The sequence below is a fragment of the Homarus americanus genome, unplaced genomic scaffold (assembly GCF_018991925.1).
Source record: "Homarus americanus isolate GMGI-L3 unplaced genomic scaffold, GMGI_Hamer_2.0 scaffold7626, whole genome shotgun sequence".
NCBI classification, from domain to species: domain Eukaryota; kingdom Metazoa; phylum Arthropoda; class Malacostraca; order Decapoda; family Nephropidae; genus Homarus; species Homarus americanus.
In genome coordinates this window covers 15,256,416-15,276,348 of record NW_024718273.1, presented here as the reverse complement: position 1 = coordinate 15,276,348, position 19,933 = coordinate 15,256,416, and the positions used below count along the sequence as shown (strand labels likewise).

Genomic DNA, 19,933 nt, shown 5'->3' with positions numbered 1-19,933 from the left:
ATCAGCACCAAGATCAAGGGCAAGAAAAAAATCCAAGTCATACATTAAAGAACGAAGAAACTCAGTTACCAAAAAACTCTCGGGGTGAACTAGACATGAATGGTGATAATGTACCATTACAGTACCGTATACTACAATAAACTCTCAGTGACCTGCAAGTCATCATTAAAGAAGAATACAAAACAGGGAACATAATTTACCATCTTAGATGAAAGAAACTATAGGATATACTATGATGAGAGAAATCTATAGTTGGGATACATTATCATTATATTCTATAAGATCAGCTGAAAAGATTCATGTCAGGTGATGGGAGTTTACTGCAATAAATAATCAGCCTCCTTTCAATGCTACACTTAAATACAGCTGGAAATATTGTATAAAACACATGCTAATACGAGCATCCTTAGTACTTTGTATTTTGTCAAGCCATAAACAGACATCTGCAAAACAAATACGGCTTAACTATGAGTAACAATCCTGAAGCCACCATTACTACAAATTATACAAGGCATACCACTTTCCCAAATCAAGCATCAATAAAATCAGGAACTCGTCATGCAAAATAAAGAGATTCGTGGCAAATTTAAGGTTTTGGTGCAATGTAAAGTAAGGCAAGTGCATGAATAACAAGCTGAGGTTGCTTTAAAATATGCAACTCTCGTGCAGATCCTGTTACATTTAAGATAACATCCACCGATATTACTGGAGTACTGCAATCATTTACAAGTGCAAAAGCATGTTCAGGATTTTTTAGGCATAAAAAGATGACAGATAAACAGTGTGTGGGACCACGCTGGGATTGAACCCAAGACCTGCATCTAGTACACTGGAAAATTAACAATATTGTGCCACAACCAGTCATCCTTGTAACAGTGAGAACATTTCCCTTAAACACAAATATTAACATGTATGTATTTGTAACCCACCACATCAATTAGGGAATAACTAAAAATTTTGAAAGAAACAAAACTTTCTGCAAATTATTCTCATGACCAATGTTATAATATGACCCCTCATGCTCTATTTGAATTTGAATTTTATCCTCTTCACCACTGATTAGCTAGTTAGCCGCTTGGGAGGTCGGTCACATCTCAGTTGCACATTGTTGGCAGGTATTGGGCATGCACCGGCTCCTGAATGTATCTGAACCTGCTCCAGTCTGGTCAAGTCTGGTCTTGAAAGATCCCACACTCAATGCCATCACAACACTCTCTGGCAGATTGTTACAAGAGTTCACAAGCCTCAGAGAAGTTTACTGATACAAACACTAATGCATGGCAAACTCATTTATTTTTATCTCCTCAAAGAAGAAAATACAATACAGTATACCAGGTTACTTTTTAGCTAAATTAATAGCAACCTTATCTTACTATCAGTCACAATCTAGTTTCAATGCTGTATGACAATTTAGGATGACTAGCAGTGAGCAAGAGTCCCTCATCCCTGGTACATCCCACAACTGATCTGTCATGGCAAGTGCAAACAATGTACATTTTAGCCTTAATTAAATCCCAAACCCCTCTTATTTCATCTCCCTTAAAACTATCCTGGGAGAAGAGCAACCCATGGACCAAGTTTGACAATGGTAGGGTCAAAGGTGCGGGGCAGCAGTAAGTCCACACACTGATGAACTATGTAATAACAGATGGCGTCTTCTAACAAATTAAAAAAACAATAAAAGAAAAGCACGCATAGCAATGTTTGATTTGAGAGGTGCACGCAAAGACTACAGGTGTTGGACACTTACTTATTTCTTTCATCTCACCTGGCCGCTTCTGGAACACCTTCAGGGACTTAAGATTAGGTTCATTATCAAGTAACAACTGGGGATTCCCACCCTCCGGGAGGTCCACACGTTCTACTTTTTCATACAAGGAGTCAAGGTAGTACAAGCCTGGAAAAAAATTTATCATTGATGAATATTTATTTAAAATATTGTATAAAGAACATAAAGGTTCCTATGTTTTCTCCAGGATAATATCCTTTTTCCTCTATTCTCGGTTATATATTTTTGCACCAAAGTTGATGCAACAGCATGTAGCTTAAGAGTAAACAGGATTGAACAAGAATTATTCACCTTCATCCCTATCACTGGTGGGAGACAGGTAAAGGATCAGGTACAGTACTGAAATTATTGTATTCTCATTTACTAACTATTTTTTCTGTCTTCCAAAATTAGTTTGTACAGGATTGAACAAAACAATAAATAAATAAATTAAAATATTTTTTAAGAGTAAATGCTTCAATATGGCCTGAAAATTTTAATTAAAATAAAAAGTAACCCCAAAGTCCCAAGGGTGCCATATTTAGCACTTTGTACTGTAAAGGACAAGTACAGTATTTCACTCTGAGGTCAACTGGGAACTGGTGCGTTAAATAATTTATTTATGAGAAGATTTTTAGGAACGAAACCCTCCCGTAAATTGGGGTCTGCCTGTACAGTACATATAAAAAAAATAAATCTGAGACTTTTGGCGACTTCAGAGTTATGAAGAACAGTACGTACTCGATAAGCTACGGCTTACTTTAAAGAGAGAAAAATTGTACTTACTGCTCTCATAAACAGCTAGAGCTCTGGGAAGACCTATATGGTTAGCTTCACTAAGAATTATCTTGAGGCCCCTTCCATACACATCAGTGGTCATAATCTGCAATGTGATGTGTGATTACAGAGCATCTTATTTAAAGCAATCAACATGTACAAGCTATAGTTTACAATTATGAAGGCAAATATAATTAACAGTAATTTGAAAATTGACATACATTAATATTTTTTACCTGGTTTTTAACCACTTTTTCACCTGGCTGCATGTAAATCAATAAGACACCACATTATACAAAAGAAACAATTATATAACCATTTTATTACCAAACAATCCTTACATTATGTTCATGTTCACATTGTACTTAAAATATAACAACAGTAACCCCCAAAATTATTCAGTGCTCAACATTTAAATGGTTGCTAAGGAACCCTTCATCTGCCCCATATGGAATGTACGAACATGAAGTGTCCACTGATGATGGCCACCATTCCTACAGCTAACTTTTACTGATGATGGCCACCATCCCTACAGCTAACCTCTACTGATGATGGCCACCATCCCTACAGCTAACTTCCACTGATGATGGCCACCATCCCTAAAGCTAACTTCCACTGATGATGGCCACCATCCCTACAGCTAACTTCCACTGATGATGGCCACCATCCCTACAGCTAACTTCCACTGATGATGGTTGCCATTTTAAGGGTTAATGATGACAATGATGGCTTACCAAAATAACAAGCAAGGAAGTAATGAGGTGCAAATAAACACAAAAACTTTATCTAAATTGTATATTTACAAATACTGTCATCAGTGTAAATTAAACTACTGTACTGTACTAGCAAGCCAAAAGATTAATGATGTGAGTCGCCATAATCAGTGTTACCAATCCCTACTTCTAGCTGTCCTAGGTACTGGTCCTAATGTCTTGAGCAAGTACTGGTTAGAAAAACTGTTAAGTTGTGAATGCAATGTCTTGTTTACTTGCAGAGATTTGTTGGCCCATATGCCATACTCAGAAGCTACAATAAGTTTCTGTATTAAAGATGAATTTGCACCTCATTCAGCCTTAATCTAAAATTTAAGTAAATATAATATGAGGATTCATCGTGAAAACCCATTTTATAACTGAACCCAAAACCAGGTGGTTCATGTATGGTCACACAACTACTATACTATAGATTTAGAAGCCACCTAACACAGATGGCTGGGCTACTAATCTGACCAATTGGTTAAATTAATAGCTATAGTACTTACATATTGCAAATGCCATCCTTAATAATAAATAGATTAAAGATGCCTATAAAAGCAGGAAGCTGATCAATTATGTGATTTTCAGATATCATGAGCATTAGCCACATTACACTGCAGGTTTATGCCTCAGTGTTCCAGCCAACTTTTAATACAAATAATGTGGCATCAATGCAGTTATCTTGAATATCTACTGCAATGTATATAACTTACTTGAGCATTATTACTGGTTGACCAGTACAAGTTCTTGGCTTCAATGTCAATTGTGATAAATTCTGGTTGAAGTTGTGTAAAGTTGTACAAGATAACGGGATCAGTGCCGTCCATTCCAACTTTACCGACCTTAGCGGGAACACCAACACCTCCGTCATCCAGCCAGAATAAGAACCTAGAACATTAAATTAAAAGGTAATACTGTACATGTACAAGTAAATACAAGTCAGGTACACAAGTGATCTCTCCATTAACCAGGACAGTTGGTGCAGAGCACTTCCAGGAATGAGCGATTTCCAGGTAATAAAACCACTCTCTCAAACCCAGAAAAATTCCCCATTCCCAGAAATTTTCAAAGTACCGGGAAAGTTTTCTCAGAATTCTGGAAAATGCATCTAATTTTTTCTCTCAAACCCAGAAAAAATCCTCCATCCCAGAATTTTTCTGGGTACCGGGAAAAATTTCTTGGAATTTTCCAGAAAATGCATTCCTCGGAAAATTGTTCCCAAACTTGGAATTTTTCAGAAAAATTCCAAATAAATTTTAATTCCAGCCATCAAAAAGTTCTGGCTAATGGACATATTACAGTATAATTATACTGTGAATGGATTCAATGTACTGTACTGTAATAATAAGCCTTGTCTACACAGCAGTAAACTGTTATTCAATGTCTCCACACTATGGGGTCATACTACAGGTACTAAACACTTAATACATAAACAGATGTTACAATATGTAGAATATAATGTGTCAGTGTAAATTGAAGAAAAAATAAGAATGCAGTAGAATACTCACCCATCCACAGGATTAAGACACATAGACTTGGGTCTGCCAACTCCAGTAGCATCACCACTATTATCTAGGATCACACTCTGGTATTTGTTCTTGCCATCCAGTTTAAGAACTTCTATGTTGTTGGCAACGCGGTTTCCAACATACATGTTCTGGCCAACCCAATCCCATGCCATCGTGTAGGGTGATCCAACAATTCCCAGGTCCAGATACGTTGTTTTGTTACCACCAGCCATACTCATAGCATAGATTGTACCCTAAATGAAAGAGAAACACAAGTTAGGTATTGACTGATATTTACAGGTACAGTATTTTTTAAAAGGTCAGACCCCTGACTTAATCTAACCTAACCTAACCTAAAACATCTCATCTTACTATAACATCACTTTTATCAGCTGCTAGGTTCATTGAAGTTGCCTGCAGTACATACAAATTTCAAATATATGTGCCTTTATCATTAATATGTTCAATTATTTCTCAAAGCTAAATGGAGTGGATCATATGCCTCTACACTCACAATGAATATAATACAGCACAGTATAGGTACACATAAAATACACATACATTTTCACTGTCCTTTTTGATGGCTTCAAGCCAGAAGATTCTTTCATTACTCCGATCATAATCTAACATAAGTCCATTTTCAACTCCAACAATGGGTGTGAGGAACCCTGCAGCACCTTTCTCTCCAGGGTTGAGTGCCACATCCACTATCTGGCCACCTTTCATCACCATCAGGTAAGGGGTTTCCGCTGAAATGTTTTTGGTTAGAAGTACTGTAGATGATTCACTGCATCAATGGTCAAACTTAACTTAACTGGATTAGATGGAATCCTATTAAGATTACACAGTAGCTTTTAAATTTCTTGGGGTTTTCATATGCATTTCATGTATGAAATTCATAAACACATTCAAGAATGTATGTTTTTTTGTATTTAAAGCTGTGCAAAAATTCGGCTTTCATTTTCATGTTTTAAGGATAATGTATGCTAACAGAGAGATTACTGTTGATATACTCTACAGTATATAATTTCCAAGCTACTGTACATTCCCAGGGACTCAATTCTCTAATAAAATATGAAAATGGCAACTGGTCTTTATTTACTAAAGTTTTATGCAAAAACATTTTGTCCATATCTATCATCAATGTTTCCTAAAAAAACATGAGACAGCAGGAGGCAAAGTGTGAAGAAAAAATAAAGTACAATATTTATGGATTTCTCATTTCATGTTGTAAAAATTAGCCATACACCGTACATTATCATTCCTAGGTTATTAACAGAAGATTTGAAGATGATTAAAAACAGCGCTAAAGAACTTACCTGGATTACATTTACCACCCTGAAGTTTATAACCTGAGCGACACAAGCATGTATATCCCGTTGGCTGTTTAAGAAGACACATGTGTGCACAAGGGTTGGATGCACATGGATTTGGTTCATCAGGCTGTTTGAGAATGAAAATAACAATACAATACCGTCCTATATATTGTTGACAATAATGAGAATTCTTTAAAGCGACAAATTAAAAACTATTTGGTACTCCTAAAATGTACAAATTCTCTTCATTACCTTTCCATGCAAAGGTTGGCTACTGGAATATTTCTTTACCTAGCACACATAACAAAAATCATGGACACACTAAAGCCTATGAAATAAAAAATTAGACTCCGACAGACACAACAGCCCTCTGACAAACATAACAGCCCCCCTGACACACACAAAAATCCCTGACAACACAATACAGCACTATAATTTTTTAATAGACAACATTCCAAATCAAATAGTGTACCCCTAACATGTATACACAACAGCTTTGAGGCATAAACCCCACATAAACAAAATAGTTCTTTAAAACAAACACAAAAGCTCCTATTAAATAATGTACAATAGCATCTTGAAACATACAAGCTCCCCATCACAATCACAGAAGTTCCTTGACACAAATGAAAGCCCCCAATTAATAGTCTCCTGATACTAACACATAAGAACCCACTCATAAAGAAAACAGATCCTTTGTAGCATACAAATTTTTCCTTAAAGTTGATGTGTACACTTTGTTGTATAGTACATACCTGTAACACTGGATGGTGCACATGTATACTTAAAGGTTGTGATACAAGATGTGATACAACAGACTCATTGTTGCCATGGAATTTGTGGGCAGACAGAACTCTGTTGAGCTGGCGGTCAGTCCAATAAACATTGTCTTCAAAGATGGATAAAGAGTGTGGGTGAAGTAAGTAGTGGCTCTGGGACAGCACCTGAATGACAGAAGAAAAAGAAGAGAAAATGGGGTTGTCATTGTGCACAGTAAGTTTGTTTTCATTTACTTAAGATCCTCCTCACCATTGATCAAAATGTGAAATAGAAATTGGATCACTGATACAGGAATTGTGAGTTGATACCAAACCAAAACCTTAAGGTTCTGGTTACTGTACTAGACTGTATAGTTCATCAACAAACTTTCATTTAGATCTAAGTATTTTAAGATAGAATCACCAAAAATAAGCATTCCAACAACCACCTTGAAGCAGCATGTGGTTAGCAAATTCTATTGCTCTTATGTACCGTATTCTCAAAACTTTCCTTCTCAAAAAAAAAGGAAAAAGTTACAATTACTGTAAGAACTAAAACTTGGCAGGGGTAGAGTTACAAAAACCTCTAAAGGCAGAGAATAGTTAAAAAAAAAAAGGGAGGGGGGGAGGAATTAATAATATTTTAAGACATAAAACACATGTAAAATTCTATCTATGTACCTATCTCTACCTATAGTATTCACCACCAAATACACTCACTTGTTGTCTCCCAGTTCCATCATAATTGCAGAAGTCTATGTAGTCGAGCTTTGAATCAGCAAAGTAGATCCGCTTGTTTGGAATGTCAACAGTAAGACCATTGGGCCAAAATATCTTTGAATTGATAATGACAGACCGTTTCTGACCATCCAGGGACACACGTTCTATTCTTGGATTGTCTCCCCAGTCAGTCCAGAACAGCCAACGTGCACTGCAGGCAACCAAAAGAAAACGTAATAAATATAAATACACCAGCTTACTTACCTACCAATCTTAATTTTCTCTCCAAGTTTTATGTGGTGAGTTGAGAGAGCGGTACAGATACCTCAAGGAAAGAGGGAGAAGAGTAAAAAAAACATTTGCTATGAGTTAAAGATAAGGGTTATGACATCAAGAACAAATACCCATACTAATTTATTCATGTCATCTAATCAATTTCTTTACATAAAATAGGTGCATTTATAATAAAATTTTCAGTTGATGCAAACATAGCTTACTTTTCCAGGGGGTCGATTGACAGTCCTCTTGGCTGTGAAATGTTTTTATTGAGAAGGATGATGCGGTGTGAACCATCTCTCCGGGAAACTTCTAAAGCATTAAGCCGTGAGTCTACCCAGTATATGTTACCAGTAATCCAGTCATAAGCCAAACCTTCCACAAGGTCCAACCCGCTTCCTACAAGCTGAAACACAGTTAATAATAAACAATTACAGGTATGCCGATTAATCTAACTTAATTTTACATGTTATGCATACGAGAGAAATTAAAGAATCCATGGCTTAATCAAATGTGTTACTTGGTGATATTTTACACTGCTCATTGTGTTAGTGAAGACTCTTTCTGTGAAATTTTGCCACAAATGATGACAATAATCTTGGCGTATAAGACTTCACCTTTATTTTAAAAGGAAAGGGGTACTCATGGGGTGGGGGAGGGGTAAGACTGAGTACATGGGGGGGGGGGACTTTGGAGAAAATGTTTAAGGATCAGCTAATATAAACATCATTATAAGAACCTATGATTCACTTGGGGCAGTGTGAGTACCTGTGAGTCACTTGATGTCAATATGAACATCTGTGAGTCACTTAGGAAAATAAAAGCATCTGTGAGTCATCTTCACCTTTGAGTTACTTGGTGGCATTATACTTTTACTTTTATCCTCTTCACCACTGATAGGCTCTTTAGCCGCTCAGGTGATCGGTCACGTCTCTGTTACACACTGTTGGCAAGTACTGGGCATGCACATTATGAGTCACTTGGTATCATTGTGAACACCTGTGAGCTACTTGAGGTTATTGTTAGCACTTCTTATAGCATGTAAGAAGCCAAGGGAAATCCTGGTGCCCTGAACAGCAGGATGGGCATAAAATATCCAAAGGTAAGACACTCAACAAACAAACAAGAATCTACATGAAAAAAAAAAGTCTCTCACCCTCGTCCTTTAGCCCAAGTCTCTCTCACCCTCGTCCTTTAGCCCAAGTCTCTCTCACCCTCGTCCTTTAGCCCAAGTCTCTCTCACCCTTGTCCTTTAGCCCAAGTCTCTCTCACCCTCGTCCTTTAGCCCAAGTCTCTCTCACCCTCGTCCTTTAGCCCAAGTCTCTCTCACCCTCGTCCTTTAGCCCAAGTCTCTCTCACCCTCGTCCTTTAGCCCAAGTCTCTCTCACCCTTGTCCTTTAGCCCAAGTCTCTCTCACCCTCGTCCTTTAGCCCAAGTCTCTCTCACCCTCGTCCTTTAGCCTTTATTGAAATGCCCACAGTAAGAAGTGAAGTTATTGCTTGGTCAAGATTATGTCTATGAATGGACAGATGGATGAATGGAAGACAGCATGATGACCATATCTCCCCCAGATTCCTATTTGGTCAGTGAGAAAATTAAAAGCAGAGAACATAAAGAAAGATTTGCTTACAACTTCTGGTTGGCCTCCCTTCTCCAGCTTCACAATTTGCTTGACTTTCATATCTGACCAGAAGAGTGTGCCATTCTTCATGTCCGAAGCTGTGGCAACAACATTTTCTACCAGCACTGGCACTCTTTCTAAGCTCCGTTGGTGTAAGTCAGCACTTAAGATGCTGCGGCGATTACTGATTACTAAGAAGGCCTCTGAGCGATCTGTACCAAAAGGAAGATATTTTTCATTCAATGGAAAACTTATATAAAAAATTCATGAAAATCTAATAGCAATAGAAAAGAAAGTATTTAATAACACTAAACAAAAGAATGCTAAAGCCACCAACTGAAAATGAATCAGTTTAATGGAAGCCAAGAGTCAAGGTTTAGCTATAAAGTCCTTGTTGTGAAGGACCCCCAGGCAGGTGGACACCCTCCCACCACAGTGGCTCCCCATACAGGATCCCCATGAAACCCTCCAATCCACCACAAAGGCAACAAGGCCTTACCCCCACCCACTAGACAGGGAACCTGCCCCAGCCCCCATTCAGCATAACACCCAAGGAGTTTCCCATGTTGGTACCACACGTCCAAACACCAAGTATAACAAGTTGTAATCTATATTATACTGTATAATAATTCTTTGAGATAAATGTACAGTATTCATCAAGTGCCACTAAGAGTGCTTTCGAGCTCAGCTCAGCCATGTTAATGCTGTTGGTTTTGTTTACTTTGTACCTTTATTTTTCTAGCTAAATAAATTGTTTCAATATCAATATTCAAGATAAAAAAATAGTAAAGAGAAAGTACTTAAGAAGGCTGAATGAAAAGGGAAGAGGGAGACTGAGAACATACTAATATAACTGATTGAGATTATAATCAAGAGGGAGTAGTATCAATGAGTGTGTGGTGTTGTACAGGACACAGTGAAGGATTATGTGAATAAGAAGGGGCTAAAATAAAGTGCGTAGTGTCATACAATGATTGAATGAGGCAGTGTGTAGATAAGAGGAGGATATCACGGAGGAATGTGGGGTGTAAGACAAGGAAAATTTGAGTGTGTGTTGGCGAGAGGGAAATGGGGGGGGGGCAGAAGGATAGTGTGGTTTTATATAAGGATAGAACAAGGGAGTGCCCAGATGAGCTTGGGATAATTCTTACAGACAAAAATCTTCAACTTACTAAGGGCTTTGCATGTTGTCTTAGATGCATCTAATCTGTATCCCTTAGCACAGGAGCAAATGAATGTACCCTTTTCATTAGTGCAAGTCTGGGAGCACATGCCTGGAGGGTTACACTCATTGATGTCTTCACAGTCTGTGGAACTGCCAACCATAAGTTGTTCTCCAGCATCACAGGTGCACTCACGACCCTGAGAATTATTGGACATATCTTTGGAAAATAAGTTCATTACATAGGAATGATAAACCAAATAAGAAAATAAATGAGCAGTGATAAGATAAACTATAAGTGCTATATGTGACCGCATGTCTACCTCACCCCCATCATTCTTTATTACAGACTCTTACTAAATTCGTTCAAATACGTACTACAAATTAACATCTGTGTGTAACAGTGAGCAGGTGTTACTAAAAAGACCTTTGTGTGAGGTCATGCCTATGTTGACCATAAAATAAGGGAATGGCACAGAAAAATTAGATTTGACCTCTGATGCCCATCAAATATACAAAACCTTTAAAGTATTTTGATCTAATATGTAGGATCTGTTGCCTAGTATCGTATTGCAAAATATATATTTGTACTATTTTCCCTCTACCTCTCTAAAAATCATGTGGGATCCTAAGTAAAAAATGAAATATTATACAGTACAGTGCTGTACTGTAGTCTAGATTTACAGAACTGTAAGGTACAGTATACATGCAATCAGCCCATAAATTAATGGAATCACATGTGGAGAATAATGATATTAACTAGAAATGTGTGTAATGACATGGCTGCTTCAACTGTACATTTTTTTTTTGTCAAAGAGCAAAAACTCTGACTGTAATTATAAACAATATTAAACCTACATTTGGTGTCTGCATACATGTCACAGAGCACAGAACATCATCATCACAGTCATTTTGATCACACCCCGGTCCTTCATCAGCTCCATTTGGACAATCTTTTTTGCCATCACAAACTTGAGTGTTGTTGATGCAGATGTTTAAGACTCCTTCACACATCCACTTTTCAGCACCACACCTGCAATACACACCAATTGTTTATAAATTCTCTTAGTTTTAAACAATAGTACTGTATAGTATTGTTTATTGCTTAAATTATCAGGATTCAAAATAGTTCAAACTCATAATATGGGAAAAAAAAATTGTAATACAAGTACTAATACAATAAAGATTTACATACTAGAATTTTTTTGCAGAAATTGATACCAGATTCAAGTGAATTTACTCAAATCAATGCAATAATGCAGTAAGCACTCAAATTTATAGTAGCATGACAAAATCTACAGAAAACATAATACTGTAAATAAGTTTGGTCTTACCTGAAGGCTGGCTTTCCACAGGCTTGCTCATTGTGTTCATCAGAGCCATCACCACAATCATCTTCACCATCACATAACCAGGAGTGGAATATGCACCTTGAATTTCTACACTGGAAGTGGCTGTTAGGGCACGTCACCTAGAAGCAACATATATTTGAGAAACACTCTGGTATAAAAACATTGAAAATTACAGTCCCTGACCTAGTGTGTAGCAACTAAAAATGACTACAGGTACAGTAAAATAATCCTTATTGTACTGTACTACATTTATACTTTTTGTAACAGTGTACAGTATAAGCACATTACAGACCAAACTATGATAAAGCACCAACCTCTCCACAGGTGTAAGGCTCATCTGAAGAATCTTCACAGTCGGCAGTTCCATCGCACCTCCAGCTCTTTGGAATGCAAATGCCAGACCTTTCACACCTAAACTGACTTTCATCATTGCATTCATCTGGCCCAACTGTAGGGCATCCTAATTCATCTGATGCATCATCACAGTCAGGGATTCCATCACATTTGTAGGATTCATGAATGCACTGCCTTTGGTTATTGCATTTGAACTGGGCTGCTGTACATGCTATAGGTGGACAGCCTTCTTCATCTTTATTGTCATAACAATCATTATCACCATCACAAACCCAAGCCTGAGGTATGCATGCTCCAGTGCTGGGACAAGTAAACTGGAAGTAAGAGCATGTCTTATTGGCACAAAAATCACCTTCATCAGAACTATCACCACAATCATTCTCAGAATCACATTTCCAGTTCATGGGAATACAGCGGCCATTATCACACTGAAAATATGAAGTTTCACAGGAGACATTGATACATCCAGTCTCATCTGAAAAATCACCACAATCATTATCTGAATCACACTTGAAGGTATTGGGGATGCATCTTCCAGACCCACATTGGAACTCTGCCTCCCGGCAAGTGGCCTCCGTACAGTTCTGCTCCTCGTCCGAGTTATCAAGGCAATCATCGTCGCCATCACAAACCCAAGTCTTCTGTATACATCGACCATTAGCACAAGTGAAGTCCCATGGTGCACAAGGTGGATCCACAGGTTCAGCATCAGGGTCAAGTTGACAAGTCTGGCCATCTGAGTTTATCTTCTCTCCTAAGGGACAGTCACACTGGGCTTTCAAGTTTTCTGTATCACCAACAGGAACTGGGAAACAGAATTTCTCACATTGGTTTTCACTCTTACAAGGATGCCCTGGTATAATTTGCTGAGCTTTGAGACTGTAGATACGGATACCATACAAACGGTTACTCTCTGCAACTTGCGCCACAGTTCTCTCCTGGGAACCATCAGTTTTATTCATCCGTAGAATTGCATCACGGCGCCAATCAGTTACATACAGCCAATCTGTAAGGGATATTATTCAGATATATGAATTGATTCCTGTACAACAAAAATATTTGTAATGCGTAGCAAGTTTCTCTTACTGGGTATGTGCATCCTGCAAAATATCTAATACTGTACTACTTTTAGGAATCAAAACTAATACCGTACTACTTATATACTACAGGTACTGTATGAAGAATTTTTATTTAAAAAATAATTAAATTAAGATTATTGCTCAATGTCTAAGTGAACTAATAGACACAAAAGACAACACACTGACCATCATAGATGACAAGGGAGAATGGATGTCTAATGCTCTGAGAGCTAATAGTTCGGACATCAGTGCCATCCAAATTAGCATGTTGTACGTGATCTAGAAGGGCATCACACCAGTATATGCGGTCTGTTTCATAATCTATCGACAAACCATTTGGCCAGCCAAGCAACACATTGCGGAATACCATAACTTTGGAGCCATCAAGATAAGCACGGCTGATGTTAGCAGGACGGTCCCACTCAGAGTAAAACACATACCTGAAAGGTGATGATGAATGATATTATCTCTCTTAATTTTCAAACATAAAAGTTTTCATATATTTTAGTACACTATACGCTTAAGATTTATTAATTTTAAGTACAAATACATGACTTGCAAACTATTTTTCTTAAATATCTAAAAATATTCTCCCAAGTTAATAAATTAGTAATTTTGTGACATTAAATCTCAATTATATAAACACTGTTAACTGCTATCAATTCCTATTACTCGACTGTTTTCTTCATTAAAATAGTTAATAGAATACTGTACAAGCTACAGTATTCTATGAAATTCAAAAGATAAAAAAAGAAGGTTATCAAGTTTAAGTTTCTGAAGTTCTGATAACACATTCAAGTTACAAAAAAACAAATATACACAATGATGAGACAACTGACCCTCTGTTAGGATGGACAACAATTGCTCTTGGACGCTTGAGATCAGTGAGCAAAACTTTTCTATATTCTGGCTTCTCTGTTGACAGTACATTTAGTGTTCCTTTGCGACTATCAATGTAGTAAAGATTCCCAGATGCCCAGTCCAATGCTAGCCCTTCGACACCTTCATTTTGAGAAGCTAATAAGTTTTCCCGGCCTGAGAAATAAAAGGAATAATTAATTAGAGGAATATAGGTTACAGTTGGGGTGAGGATGAGGGAGAGGTTTGGTGCTACTGTGAGGATGAAGGTTACTGAAGTGAGAGGGAGGGGAGGGGAGAAGCTCTAGGTGTTGGGGGTGCAAATGACAGATAATATAATGAAGTGGGCAACACTGAGGGATGCTGTGGTGCTATTATATAAAATGGCATAACTGCATATTCTGTACTAGTATAAATTTTTTCAATAAACTTATCAGTTATTCATAAAGTTCACCATAATCTAATAAGATACTTACCAGTTCCTTTTCTCTTCACCCTGTAAATAACATCCAGGCTGACATCTGAGTAGTAGATGTAGTCATTGCGGTGGTCAAAATCAAGACCCACAAATCTTGCAGCTTTCGACACAATGGGGTTGATGGCATCATTAAAATTCTCAGAAACAGGATCTAAAACCTGCCCTTTGATGAATTTTTGTTGTGAATACATCAAAAACTCCGTTACCACTGAAAAAGTAAAAATATAAATTATTTTCTCACAAAAGTTTCTTTTAGTTTCCCTCACTAGTAAAGAAAACATGTGAATTATTGTATTACAAATGCCATGTATAACATGTGTCATGGTGAAGGAATAAACAGTAGCTACAGGTACAGTGTTTAATACTGTACAGTACTGTATTTATTCATGTCTCAGATTTTTCTTGTGTATGAGTGTATTATTAAACCACTTAAAAAAATACATTTATTTTGCAGAATCATCAACTCACAAATAATGCTGAGTAATATCAATGAAATTTTATTATGAAAGCTAATTATTCAATGACTGATGTGCATCCTCTTAGGTGTACAGTATACAGTATACATATAAACTGGTCATGGTAAGTATCTTACAGACCTCATTATAATACTGTACAGTACTTCTATAATACTGTACTGATTTCACTTACTTGAACATCTCCGTTGATCTGTGTTGAGTCTGTATCCAATATCACAAGCACAGCGGTAGCCCAGGCCTGTTGATGCATGTGTCACGATGCACATGTGGTCACATCCACCATTTGAACGTCCACCATTTTCACTTGAACATGGATTTGGGACTGAAATCATCAATATTTACTAAACACACAGATTTGGAGCTCAAATCATTAACAATCTACTAAGTGTTCCTCTATACACATGTATCACTGCAGTGATATCTCCGTTAGCCGGAACAATTGGTGCAGAGCACTTCCGGGAATGAGAGATTTCCGGGTAACGAGACGACTCTCTCAAAGCCAGAAAAAATCCCTCATCCCCATAATTTTCCAAGTAACAGAAAATTTTTCTCAGAAGTTCCAGAAATTACCCATTACATCATCTCTCAAACCCGGAAAAATATCCACCATCACCGAAATTGTGTGTGTACCGGAAACACTTTCTCAGAATTTTCGGAAAATGCACCTCATTTTCATCTCTCGAACCCAGAAAAAAACCCCATCCCCGGAATTTTCCGGAATTTCCCAGGCATCAGGAAAATTTTCTCAGAATTTTCCAGAAAATGTGCCCCGCAGAAAATCGTTCCCAAAGCCGGAACTTTCTGAAAAATTCCGACTTTGGGAATGATTTTCCAGGAAAATTTCGATTCCAGCTATCGGAGAGTTCTGGGATTGAAGGATTCCAGCTATCGGAGAGTTCTGGGATTGAGGATTCCAGCTAACGGAGATATTACTGTATTGGCCTTGTCCCTCTGCCAACAAAAAGTGACACAAGAGCCACAGAAACTGAAATTTTTAAAAACAATAAATTATACAGTACTTTGAAACAACAAGAATAAAACTGCACAATTAATAAATTAAATTAGTATGACGGCCTTTGTTGATCACTTGAATGATTTAGATAGGAGACGGCTAAACTGATCCATGTAAACTATGCGTATAGGAACACTCACAAGGGGAGGTGGTGAAGAAACTGAGGCATCGGTGTTAAGGAGACAAGATAACACGAGACAGAACAAGGCATAGGAGATATGGATGGGAGATGGTTACTATTTTACAGGGAGAGTTGGAGATCATGTAGCTATCATCTCTGAACTTAGATGATGTAGCTATCATCTCTGAACTTAGACCATGTAGCTATCAATCCATCTGATTTACAGGAACACTTAGGTTTCTTAAAAAAAAAAATAGAATATGTCTACTCTTTCATCCCTCAACTTTCTTTAAGTTTTTACAGTAAGAAATGATTATAACTTTCATCATAGTTGACATTATTACACACAACATCTATTTAAAAACAGTACAAGACAAAATACCTGTATATTGACCAATTACTAAACTGTTCTCAGTACTGTACATACCATGAGGCTGCATCAGTCCATGAACAGCCTTTATTGCTTTGGGGTCTTGAGTCTTCCCTGAGTTTCGGTACACTTGATGAATTGATTGTGATCCTTCATATTTGTCTATGCGAATGACACCCTGTCGAGTGCTGTCAGTCCAGTAAATTTTGCTCTCAAAAATTGTTAAACGGTTTGGTGCTGGAACATTAGTAGATCCTGAAACGTAAATAAAAAGAAAATGTATTATTAATGATTTTAATTTACTGTATAATATATTTTGGCAGATACTTGACACTCACCATTACTATCACCAATTTATGGCCATTTTTGACACTAAGGTAGGTTAGCCATTAAAAATATATTGGTACAGTACTACAGTAAGTTACACTTCTACAGTATATTCTGCATTGGCCAAGTGCATCTATCTACAGTCTGCCAGGATTGTATCTTGTTGTTGGTTGGGTTTTTGCCCTGTTCATATATTTGGCTAACATCAGTTATGATTCATAACTGTTAAATGTTGTACACAAACTCTGCTCCAAGGCTCTTGTGTCGCCAGGGATGTAATTACCACAATCAATCATCAGTCCTTTATGCATGACTATGACTCTTTCCAAGGCTGATATTGCATATTTGGTGGATATTTAACTACAATATTGTGGATATTAGGTTGGTGGACATTTGAGAGTCCTCTATATCTCAATACAACACAGTATACAGTATGTGAGTCCTAGCTACTGTATTGTATCAGCCCAACACACAAGACATAGGAAAGTACTGTAGTAAGTCATTGTCTAAAAATAACAACTGATAGTTTTCAAATACTTCCTCTACATACCCCTAACAATGGCAGTTCGACCAGTTCCTTCATAAGTTACAGTTTCAATGTAGTCCAAGAGAGAATCACACCAAAATATTCGCTTGCTGATGATGTCTACAGCAATACCCGAGGCCTTGTAAATGACATCCCTCACGAGAGCCTGTAAGTTGGTGCCATCCATGTTTGCTCGGAAAATACGGTCATGGTCGACTACAAACATCAGGCTGGAAGAAAATGATTTTGATTGTAGGAATTTCCACTCAAGTTAGCAAAAAGGTAATTTTGTATTTAATTGACAGAAAATCATGAGTGTTGATGTTAACATTCAGTGAGACTAAGAATTATCCTCAGTAACAGATACTACTACATTAAACTGTATAATTTGTTGTCATTAAATGACCTAAACAAACCTACCTAAATTTGAGCTTCACCTAAACATTATTATATTACCTACATTACATTAGATTGGGTTAGGTGGGTTAATTTGATTATTTTTGCAAATGACAAACATTCCACTGGTAGGCCTTAGAAAATATGAATGACTTAGGACTCAAGAACCCAGAAAATACTCAAAAATGGTTTGGCCTTTGTCTCAAGGGTCATGGACTTGAAGGTTCTAAATAAGGGGAACAAAGATACTGTACTGAACAATACTGAAAATGAAGAAATGAACCATAAAGAATGATGTCTGTTTGAGTTGTGAATAAGAATTTTGATAAGGAGAGAGCAACTGTAACAAAGAAAATGTTCTCACCTAAACATACAATACAAGATAAGGTTGTAAGAGAGACACTGAGAGGTAAGATGATACCTCTGAGTACCTCACTAGATATGTAAGATACAGAATGATACATAAAGACAGGACAGTCATACCCTCTGGTTGGGTCTAATCCAATATCTTGAGGTTCAGTGATGTTGTTGGATAAGACAATAGCATGATATCGGCCAAGAATTTGAAACACATCAATCTTCTGACCCAAGATGTCTACCACATAGAGTTTATCTCCAACCCAATCGACAGCCAAGGCTCCGGGTGTTAATGATCCTGGGAGAGTCAATGTTGTCTCGGCTGCATTGTTGGCTGACCCACGTAGTTTTTGAGAATAAACCTGTAAAAAAATTATAATTAACCGATCTATAAACTCACAGTCCTAACTCAAAAGGAATATAATTTTGCATTTAAAAATTTCTTTGTATGCAAACTCTGTCATTAAAAACAAGAGTAAACAGACTCTTCATTCACTATCACCTTAATTATTCTTATATTCATTTTGTATCATTATGTCAATAGAGATGGAGATATTGTTCTAGAACCTATTCAGTTATCCTTAAGGTCTCCTGAATAGTGTGTGTTTATATCTAATTCATTACCTCACCTCCCTACACTTGTGAATCAGAGCCCAGGAGTCGAGTTACTGTTGCCCTCGAAAAATAAATTCATGCAAGGGGAATGGATTTCATGACATAGCTCTTTGAACTGAGAAATTATATATATTGGGAAGATCTCGGCACAATAGTGGTTCACAGTTTATTAATACTGTCGTCAAGGGAAGTGAGTAACATTTCCAACCATTAATAACATTCTCGTGTCAATTTGAGAACATTTGTTGAAAAAAATTTCAACAACTAAAATTTCTTTGTAATAATCAGAGAAGAATGTCCTTTGGCTTACCTTTCTTGTTTCTGTGTCTGACCAGTAAAGGAGGTCCTTCTTATAATGAAAGTCTAAACCCCAAGCAGAGGTAGCATTTACCACAATATCTGGTTCCATTCCTGGAATATCTTGTACCTGCAATAAATTAATATATTCATTGATGTACAAAAAACAAATGTAATCAAATACATAAACACCCAAATAAATAAGAGAAATATAAATTTTCACGAAACAATGAAACCTAGTTATCAGAATGCCTGGGTTCTTCTCTTCTCTCTATGATGTAATGGATACACTCCCCCTGATGTATACCAATACTGTATGAAATAAATTTTAATTACTGTACATGTATCTCACCTTAAGGACTTTGTCGTGATGGGTAAAGTAGAGAGTCATCTTCATCTTATCAGGAACATTAGAGGCTGAGCAGTGAGTGTTGTCTTGAAGTATGAAGCCTCGGGTACACAGGCACTTAAAAGACCCATCTGTGTTGACACACTGCTGGTCACAGTGGCCCCATTCCTTGCACTCATCCTTGTCTGTATAATAAGAAAGTGTTATTCAAACCTTCACTCTATCATAGTCAATAAAATAGCTTCATATCAGCCCCCATTCCTCAAAGCAAAGATGACTGGGCAGAGTGAACATATGTACAGTTG

General features: G+C 37.2%; 1 protein-coding gene across 3 annotated transcripts in view; it reads right to left on the bottom strand.

Moving 5' to 3' along the window:
- LOC121859442 (low-density lipoprotein receptor-related protein 2-like) overlaps nt 1-19,933 on the bottom strand; it is a 52,160-nt gene that overhangs the window by 28,951 nt on the left and 3,276 nt on the right. The window contains exons 5-28 of one of the 3 annotated variants that reach the window (XM_042356250.1): nt 19,632-19,813; nt 19,293-19,409; nt 18,494-18,729; nt 17,639-17,844; nt 16,819-17,016; nt 15,431-15,580; nt 14,781-14,990; nt 14,286-14,481; nt 13,633-13,886; nt 12,328-13,373; nt 11,996-12,132; nt 11,520-11,694; nt 10,672-10,861; nt 9,509-9,711; nt 8,100-8,284; nt 7,603-7,813; nt 6,880-7,068; nt 6,128-6,251; nt 5,370-5,557; nt 4,809-5,062; nt 4,014-4,188; nt 2,782-2,808; nt 2,555-2,651; nt 1,751-1,897 (exon numbers count right to left, since the gene is read on the bottom strand). In XM_042356250.1, the coding sequence (XP_042212184.1) occupies nt 1,751-1,897; nt 2,555-2,651; nt 2,782-2,808; nt 4,014-4,188; nt 4,809-5,062; nt 5,370-5,557; nt 6,128-6,251; nt 6,880-7,068; nt 7,603-7,813; nt 8,100-8,284; nt 9,509-9,711; nt 10,672-10,861; nt 11,520-11,694; nt 11,996-12,132; nt 12,328-13,373; nt 13,633-13,886; nt 14,286-14,481; nt 14,781-14,990; nt 15,431-15,580; nt 16,819-17,016; nt 17,639-17,844; nt 18,494-18,729; nt 19,293-19,409; nt 19,632-19,813 (5,097 nt within the window). The remainder of the gene's footprint in view (nt 1-1,750; nt 1,898-2,554; nt 2,652-2,781; nt 2,809-4,013; nt 4,189-4,808; nt 5,063-5,369; nt 5,558-6,127; nt 6,252-6,879; nt 7,069-7,602; nt 7,814-8,099; nt 8,285-9,508; nt 9,712-10,671; nt 10,862-11,519; nt 11,695-11,995; nt 12,133-12,327; nt 13,374-13,632; nt 13,887-14,285; nt 14,482-14,780; nt 14,991-15,430; nt 15,581-16,818; nt 17,017-17,638; nt 17,845-18,493; nt 18,730-19,292; nt 19,410-19,631; nt 19,814-19,933) is intronic. The other 2 variants (XM_042356248.1, XM_042356249.1) reach the window with 2 other exon arrangements.